Source organism: Glandiceps talaboti, chromosome 17 (assembly GCF_964340395.1).
Source record: "Glandiceps talaboti chromosome 17, keGlaTala1.1, whole genome shotgun sequence".
In the NCBI taxonomy this organism is placed as follows: Eukaryota; Metazoa; Hemichordata; class Enteropneusta; family Spengelidae; genus Glandiceps; species Glandiceps talaboti.
The window spans coordinates 9,527,063-9,536,397 of record NC_135565.1 but is presented as its reverse complement, the minus strand read 5'-3'; the positions used below and the strand labels follow the sequence as shown (position 1 = coordinate 9,536,397).

At 37.4% G+C, this 9,335-nt stretch overlaps 1 protein-coding gene across 1 annotated transcript; it reads right to left on the bottom strand.

Annotated features, from left to right (window-relative positions):
* Positions 1 to 3,321: 3,321 nt before the first annotated feature.
* LOC144448043 (juvenile hormone acid O-methyltransferase-like) lies at positions 3,322 to 9,019 on the bottom strand. Its single transcript, XM_078138192.1, has 4 exons — positions 8,836 to 9,019; positions 7,775 to 8,091; positions 4,008 to 4,146; positions 3,322 to 3,485 (listed from the first exon to the last, which is right to left on the bottom strand). The coding sequence occupies exons 1-4, from the start codon at positions 9,017 to 9,019 to the stop codon at positions 3,322 to 3,324; spliced, it is 804 nt and encodes a 267-aa protein (XP_077994318.1).
* Positions 9,020 to 9,335: the final 316 nt, after the last annotated feature.

Genomic DNA, 9,335 nt, shown 5'->3' with positions numbered 1-9,335 from the left:
CACTTTTGTGTATTTCTGAAAGCGAACAAAATCTTGTGGAAAGAACGGTTAATATGATTATGATTTATCGTGTGTGTAGCTTTGACTCTCATTTTCTCCCCTTCTAGGTGTATCAGTAAGACTCAAATTGTAGATGGGGACTTCAAACGTTGTCTGTGGAATGAGACGCATTGTTTATTTATTCTCGATTCTCTGTAAAAATAAATTGTTGAAAGGCCATTATCTAACAGTACTGGAAACACTTGTATTTAGAACTACAGGATACTCAGATTTCGCCGAAAAAGGGCGACTTGTTGTTGAAAAAGCCAATGACCTTGCTGTACTAGTTTGTGGTAATCTAAATAGTTTTGTAATGGGTTAAATAAATGTAACCTTTTCCAAATAAAAGTTTTTGAATTTGTTTTTCTCATTCACATCTTGTTGTGCTACACTGAATATCCTAACTGTGATTTCATTCTTAGAATAAGACTTACTTAAATTTCTTCACTTTTTAAAGACTTTTTAAAGGATTTCACAGGGACATGATTTAACAGAAGCCAGGATTTTTAAGATGAGCTATACATACATACATACATACATACATACATACATACATACATACATAGATGCATACATACATACATACATACATACATACATACATACATACATACATGCATACATGCATACACACACACGTGCGTGCGTGCGTGCGTGCATGCATGCATGCATGCATGCATACATACATACATACATACATACATACATACATACATACATACATACATACATACATACATATATACATACATACATATGTACAGGCAGTCAGACAAGGACAGATAAGTACAGAGACGAACAAACAGACAGACAGACAGACAGACAGGTAGACGAAACACATAGCTGGATGATTGAGTACCATGCTCGAGTAAACATCCATTTCATTAAAAAACAAATTTCCGTTGTTTGATAGTTATTGAAGGTACATGCAATATTAATGAGACAAATGACATTTATTTGCGATTGGTGACAAAACGTTATAATCTTATTTCCCCAAACTGTTAACAATTAGTATTTATGATAGATAACATTCATAATTATTATACTGTCACACATCCTTGTGAGTTGATGACACTTGTTCAATAAAGAGTGATTCAATATTTATATAATAGGATAATTTGTCATTTCTGAGATGAAATCATGAGATGGATGGCTGCAGAAGACTGAGAGATAACTCATGTCCGGCAAACATACAGGACGAAAGTGAACAGGTAGCTATGACAATACACAGTCAGCCACGTTTTGGATTTATCTGTATACACGTGTGAAATGTAAAGTTGGTCCTGATTGAAATTTAGTATGACAGCTTTATATTTGTTTAGTGCATGCTATAAAGAAATTTCAAATTGATAGAAATAGGTCAAGTTTGCGTTACTAAAAACTTTTTAGCGATGTCACAGTTAAACCAAAGCATCTGACGTACCTTACAGACTATCATAACAGGACAAAGAGTGGATCATTTATGTAAACTCAGTTTTATGTAAACACTTTCCATTCGCCTATAAGCCTTTCCATCTTCTTTCCATCTTTTCCAACCTTCCGTTTTCATAATTGGCCATTAGGGTCAAGGTCGTACAAGATAGCTTGTACCTGATAATATGGGGTTACACATTTGAATGGAGTCTCTGTATACTACAGATTATGAATTGTGCAGTATGGGGTTGTCGGTGGCCGAGCGGTTACATTTGGGTAAGATACTATGGGTAATGTTGTGGAGACCATGAGCAGAGCTCGGCCCCGACAATGTCAGGTGTGTGCCAATCTAATCGTTGGGAGTTGTGGCCTTTGTAACTTCTTTCCAATCCAACTAGACCAGTTCGTCGTCGAGTTTTGTACAGTCCTCTTCAGATTAGCATAGCAAAACAACTGGACTGACCAGCGGGACAACGTTACGGTAGTTTTGCAGGCTGCAACTTGAACATGTATGGTAGTAGATTTAGACATTTTTTTTCTGATTGCATTGCATTGCATTGTTTTGAGATACAAATTTTTGACCAAAATTCACTAATTTGCATATCACTGATGAGATAATTATATGCTTAATATTTTTCATCTGTAAACCCCAGATGCATCGCCATTAAATTTCCGCCCAATCTGCTTGGTAGTTTTGGAATTGAAGATTTTTGACCAAAAGACACATTTTTAGCCCTAATTTGCATATCACTGATGGCATCATCATGTCATGAGCAATTCTTAATCTAACACCCCTAAGAATGTTCCCACCAAATTTCAGACCGATCTGCCCATTAGCTTTTGAGTTTAAGTGTTTTGACCAAAAATCATATTTCTTGACGCAAAAATGGCTCTAAGTCGGATAAATTGCATCAATCCCCAAGCAAATTGACATGCATATGTAAGTCATAGTTCATTAGCCATTTACTAAGTTTGAAAGAAATCGGTCAATGAAGTCCAATAAATGGCTCCGGACCACGGACGCACGAACGGATGGAACCAAATCTATAAGCCCAAGCACAAGTACTGAAAATAGAAGCAAATGTGAATCACAAAAAGGCATGACTTCATAGTTTATATTCAGTTGATCAAAGGTGTCAAAGTAAAAACTCTTTAATACGATTGTGTATTGACTAAAACAAAACAATACTAGTTTGGAAAGATCTGATCAGGACAAAGCTACTTGATTCCATTATTGGATGGTCATCCTTTATTTTGGTGCCAAATCAAATCAGGGTGATGGTAAAGTTGAAGTTTGTTGATGGCAATCCAACGTTGGAACAGGACTAAAAGAAGCCAGGTTTGTAGGTGACAGCGGGCGTCAAACCAAACTACATACATTTCTATAATAATAGGTTGAAAATATATAATACCCATGGATTTCATTATTACAACCATGGTATCACCGAAACGGAGGAAATGTACTGGAAGATTAAAATTTAATTCATAGTAAATTGTAATCAAATTAAATCTATTGAAGTAACACGACGTGTACACTTTTCATTTCATTAATAATGTGCATGTATTTTTAATATTGTGGTTTATGCCCAGGATTTGGGGTTATAAATGTTGTAACTTTTGGATAGGGGTAGAAGCTTACATCTGAGCCGAGAATGTCTCTGGGCCTTTGCTTGGTTGTAAATGTTTGCTGCTATTTACAATTTACTGTGTCACTGAATATGTGGCCTTCCTGTACTTCTCTGCACAGAAATACAAAACTTTACAATTCTTAGATAATGAATATTATCTTCCCACTCTATATGGATTAGGCTTAGGTTACATAATACTACAACTATCAGTTGAAAAAAAACAGCTACAGCAGTGGAGTTTTCACTTCTCCAGTTTAATGAAAAGAGACTCAATTCGCCAATACGGGTTTCCCTCTTCATCCTTCGGTGCAAGGGAACAGAAGAGCTGATATACATCTTCCATAAACTCGTCGTGTAATTCCAATGGTATGTAATCCAGATGTCCAAGGATAGGTTTTAAGTAGCCTGTCAGAAATGCGTACAAAGTTGAAATTTAATTTAAATTCAAACCGAATTTATTTATTTGCATTTATTTATGCAACTTTAGTATTTCCTTCTCGACTTAACAATCACTGTTTAGTTCTATTTGCTTTCAATTATTCAACAATTTCTGCTTTTAAGAACGCCATGTAAAAGTGTTCGGCATGTTGTTTAATAACATACACGTTATTGCCTGGCACATTGAGGGCGCTAGTGGACGTCTATATCCTGCATGAGTTGTCATAAAGCTGACATTTTATGGAGAGACGCGCAATGCATCTTGGAACCGGCAATATGTATTCGGGCAGTCGTACACGCCTAATACCCACAAGGGCTGTTATGTAGCCACTATTTCCCTCGGTTCGTAGCCTTCACAACATACATAACAGCCCTACGTACGCTAGTGCCCTCATAGCCAGGCAATAAGTGTATACTAGTAATAAATGAAATTTCAAAAATAATTTCACGTTTCACATTTATTATATCACTGTTTGTGTGTTCCCATACCTTTATGTTTTGCTACGGAATCCCCCTTCAGTGATAGAGATTCATGGAAACTTTTAAGAATCTTAAATCCATTTCTTTGAACCATTTCATTTAGTTCTTCGTGTGTACCATTAAACGGGAAGATATCACCTTTGAAGTCCTATCAGTGGAGATATGAAAGTAGAATATATTAAATCAATTATTATATACATAGCACCTCATATTCAGAGGGTGTGACATCGAAGTACAGTAATATGAAATAAATAATTTCATATTACTATACTTCTGACGTCACAGTACAGTAACATGGTCGGAACTACTTCTTCTTTGAATATTTGTAAACATCAACCTGTACAGTTATGATGTTGTTGGTGTTAAATGCGAACGTGTACATCATAATTTGGTGAATTAAGACACCTGTGCATTTCAGTAAGGTTTCAGTTATAATTGATGATTTTTTCGAATATTGGGACATAATGATCATAGCTAACATATCACCTTCTGGCACAAAACATATCAACAACAACAATGCGAAGCTACACGTACGTAGATACATCAACATAGTTTGCAGCAAAGTACTAGACTTAAGGGACCGGTCAGTTTCTCCAGCCGGGGGGGGGGGGCGGTGGATTCTTAAATCGGGCCGACAAAAGTCACTGACCCCCTCCCCCCTATCTGTAAAACCCAAAACAGGCTGACCCCCCCTATCAATTAATTCTAAAACATGATGACCCCCCCCCCCCCTTGTATGATATACGCATGAGTGACAGGTATTTTTTGATCGTGACTCAGTGTGGACTGCTTGACTGTCTTGCATCTACTTTATAAGATCCCGGGTTAGCACTATCATAATTATAATTATTGACTACACAGGGTAAATATATTTGAAAAGGAGGTTAATAGCATCTTGACAGTGAAAGGTAGGGGGGAAGCTTGAGAAGGGAATATGTACAGCTGTCATGGGGTCTCCCCCTAGAAGCCCAGGAGGTTTTTAACTCTGAAAAGTCAATTTTCAGACTATTCAGACATTTTTAGAAAATCATTTCCAAGCTTTACAAGACAGCACCAACATGTAAAAAGCAACTACATAAGGTTGAAATATTTTTGAAATATAGTTTGATAGGATCTTGCCGACAGTAAGAGGTAGGGGGGGGGGGAGATCTTGAGACTGGGATGTGTACACCTCATGGGGGGGGGGGGTCCCTGGGGGTTTTTTCCCTGAAAAGTCAATTTTGAGACTATTCAGACCCTTTCAGACAATAATTTCCAAGCCTTACAAGACAACACCAACATGTAAAAAACAACTACATAGGGTTGAAATACTTTTGAAATATACTTTGATAGCATCTTGACAGTAAGAGGGGAAGAGCTTGAGACTAGGATATGTCCACCTCATGCGGGGGGTCTGAGGGGGTCTCCCTCTAGAAGCCCTGAAGGATTTTTACTCTAGCCAATATTTACGCTATTTAGACCCTTCAAGCACTAACTTAATCCATGCTTTACAAGACAGCAAGTATCAGAAACTATTCTTTATAACTTACACTAAGGATTGAAATATGTTCTTAAAAAGTTAAATGGCATCATTATATACATGTAGTAAAGGTCAGCACATCTAATGGTAGTATCATTGGTAGGGGAGATTTGGAGATTAAGGCAATTTTAGACTATCTTGGCAAACATTTCACATCTTGAAAAGACAATATCATCTCAAATTAGAATAGGGTGAAAATATTTAAGAAAATTTTAATACCATTATGACAGTAAAAAGGTTGTTGGTGCATCTGATTGTTGGTTGAATGCATGAGTGACCTCTGGGGTGAGGAAGTCCTTGGGGTTTCCCCCTGGCAGATATGGAGTTTTTTGCTTGAGATACTAAGGCAATGTTTAGGTTATTCATAACCTTTGAGGTAATATTTCCAAGCTTCGAAAAGCTAACCTAAATGTACGTTTTAAATGAGTTTCCTATATCACATAAAATAGACATGTAACATTAGTATATGGGCATTAATATATGTATAATAAAGTCACCAGTATGTTAGAGAACTTTAGGTGGTCATACCTAGTGTATAATATAAACTGGAATCTGATGAGATGTGGTGATTTGTAGTGTCAATAACATGACGAGTAGACCAATTTAGATTAACTTCATTTATAAACTATCTATGAAAATTGCCATTACGAAACCTTCAAGTCACAATTTCACTTTTGCCCCAAACTGCAATAAAGGTGAAGCATTGATTGTGAAACAGCCAAGCATTTACATGACATGTTCTGTAACTAGTGTGGTAGCTAGGTAATACATGTATATGTATATGTATAGTTATGTTTGAACTAATAAGTAATATTAAAGAAGTCATGTAAGAAACAGGGACAAGAACAAATATTGACATGTACCACATTTCAGACAAGGCTATATGCCATTGTAGAAAGGATTTTCTTTCTTCCATCACAATTTAAAACACAATGACCCCCCCCCCATCCACAATTTTCAAAACAGTATGACCCCCCCCCCTACTGCCAATTTCAAAAACAGGGTGACCCCCCTACCAATCCACCGGACACCCCCCCCCCAGGCCGAAGAAACTGACCGGTCCCTAATGTGGCTGTCATAAAAAAAGTGAAACACGCATGAAAATATGGTTTCCTGTCCAGTTCATGGATTGCCGAACATCGACCATCGATATCATCATCAGTGTAACAGTGAAAAAATACGGCTCGTTTGGACACATCGCCATTCATACAGCCACTAACGTACGTAAATATACAAGATCGTAAAAACCTCTATTTGTGAGATTTATACAATTTTTTAATGACTTTTCACAATGTGATTTTGCAAATTTCACCATGTTTTTAACGTTGCAATTGCCAGTTTAGTGCTCACTTTGCTTATATATTGTGGGGATTTGTCCCAAAAAAACAATACTCAACTTAGTGTGAAAAATATATGAACCACTAACAGTTTGATGCCATAGTGTATGTTATTCCCACACCAGTATTCAACACTAGAGGGCGTTATATTCTCAACTTCCGGTTTGCATTGTACAATGGGCAATTTGAATGGAAGGTTATATAATAAGAGTTCTTTGATGTTAATTTGGACAACTATGACATCACATTATTGGTATAAGTTAAGAAATACCATTTAGTGAGCATGATATTTTCAGTGAGATATCACAGTATTTACTATCAATATGAAGACATGGTATTTACAGACACTGTAGTCATAACAACACTGGGAACTGGTATTTCAACTATTTGTAATACTGATTTAGAAAAGTTATAAACACACAAACAGTTCAAACTTTTTAGCATTGAGCTTTCGACCTGTCTTAGTCGATGATCCTCATCAGAATGACAAATTCCGTAGTTACAGCTGACCACTAGGTGGCACAGTATGATCAGCCGATTATAGGATTTAGGTAGCTCGATATCCTCGTCTCTGTTGATCTTGGGATTGTAGCGTCTGATGTTAATAGCCTCCCTGATCGTCCTTGTGAAATCATGTGGGGATTTCTCAGTAATGGAAACAGAGTCCCAGTCGATATTATGATTGTAGCTATGGAAGTGTTCAAAGGCCAATACTACAGTGTGAACAGCACAGATTTGTGATCTTCCTCGATCGTGGTTTTCAATTGTCTTCCCGATTCCCGATTGTAATAAGTTATTTCATTCGGAGACGACTCAGCTGTACATATTCTAAACTATTGTGAATTAACTGCGAACATTCTACATTACCTATTCTCAACCCTGGTAAGTTGATCTATCTACAAGTTTTGACGACATCTTACCTGTAAATACTCCTTCCAACGAGGAATTTGTGAACACCCACGATACACAGCGACAATCGTATCATCCGGGTGCTTTATCATTATTGATGCAATGAATCCACCAGATGGTTTCAAACTCCAGTAAACGTTTCTGAACACTTCCTCCTTGTCTTCGATCCAATGAATAGTTGCTAAAGCTAAGACTTTCGTGAAAGAGTTTTCCAACTCTGTACAGGTTTCCTTTAGTTTGGTGGCATCAGCCACAATATATCGGCACTTATTTGTGACGGAATTGACTTTATTTGCAATGTTGATAGCATCCGCAGAAATATCAATACCTACCGACCAATGACAAACAGAATATTACTTTATGTTAAGTATAGTATACTAACAATCTCCTTACATTTTATGTTTAGGGTGGTTTGCTACTTTATTCTAAAATGAAAGAGAATAGACTATATCAATGAATTCATACTTTGAGTTCTGGTTCTTTGTTAATACAATGCTTTGCTGAGCTCTCTCTCTCTCTCTCTCTCTCTCTCTCTCTCTCTCTCTCTCTCTCTCTCTCTCTCTCTCTCTCTCTTTCTTTCTCTCTCTCCATACCAAAATGCTTATAACACGTAACTATGTGCATGTACCTCATAATGTTACAGTGGCATAGCCAGACAATCCATAGGGTGCAGTCATTATAGAGTTGCTATATTATGTTTCAGATGATACAACATTTGGTTAAGGACAAAGGCATTTTACATGTATTTGACAGCCCTTCATAATCCAATAGACCTTAAACTTCCTGTCAATGCCTGTTCTTATCCTACAACGTATGGTGACCAGACTTTGCTCGACCTTGAACAGGCGAGATAGAGCCCACACAGTGCAGGCTAAGACCGTGCAGTAGCATTATATTACTAGTAGCATTACCATTAATTGCACCTAAATCTCATTAATAGTCCAATTGTCCTAGATGGGGCTATATGGTAAGAAAAGGAAGTAGAAATACATTGCAAACTGATGGTACGATTGTTTTACCGTCCGTTGTCTCAAAGTAAACACTGAAAACTGGAGTAATATGTACCACTTACCAACAACACTTTGAACATTGTCGCGACTTGCTATGAACTTTGTTAGATCTCCAGTTCCACATCCTATGTCTAAAATAATCTCATCGTTTTCCCAGTCGTTATCCCATAAAGACAGTGTGAAGAGACCACTACTTTGCTGAATAGGTCTATTCCTTGAGTAGTCTGACCGGTATACCTGATTCATGTTGAAGCGATTAAGTATGTTGTGTAGAAATACCAGGTCCTATAAAGGCCAGTGGGCTGTGTTTTGACACATATGATAACAGTTGACAGAATTGTCAGTGCACGGCGGTGCCACCCCGAGGTCATTTTGGAGTCGTAGGGGACCAGCGTTATCAGATTGATACCTGTAACCATATACCTATAATCACGTCCCTACGTATTGCTATGGAGAAATCAAGAGCTCTACCCGGGCAGTAATTTCCGTATCACGGACCGGCACACTTTGCCCAAATAAGGCAAGGTGCGGGGATTTTGGACTACTTTCTTTCCCGTTGCTA

What these genes read in the sequence shown, in the direction of transcription:
- LOC144448043 (XM_078138192.1), bottom strand. Translation starts at nt 9,019, where the DNA reads ATGAATCAGGTATACCGGTCAGACTACTCAAGGAATAGACCTATTCAG. An exon ending in GTTGGAAGGAGTATTTACAG is followed by an intron (nt 4,147 to 7,774) that starts GTAAGATGTCGT and finishes CTCCACTGATAG; the next exon opens with GACTTCAAAGGTGATATCTT. An exon ending in TTCCGTAGCAAAACATAAAG is followed by an intron (nt 3,486 to 4,007) that starts GTATGGGAACAC and finishes CATTTCTGACAG; the next exon opens with GCTACTTAAAACCTATCCTT.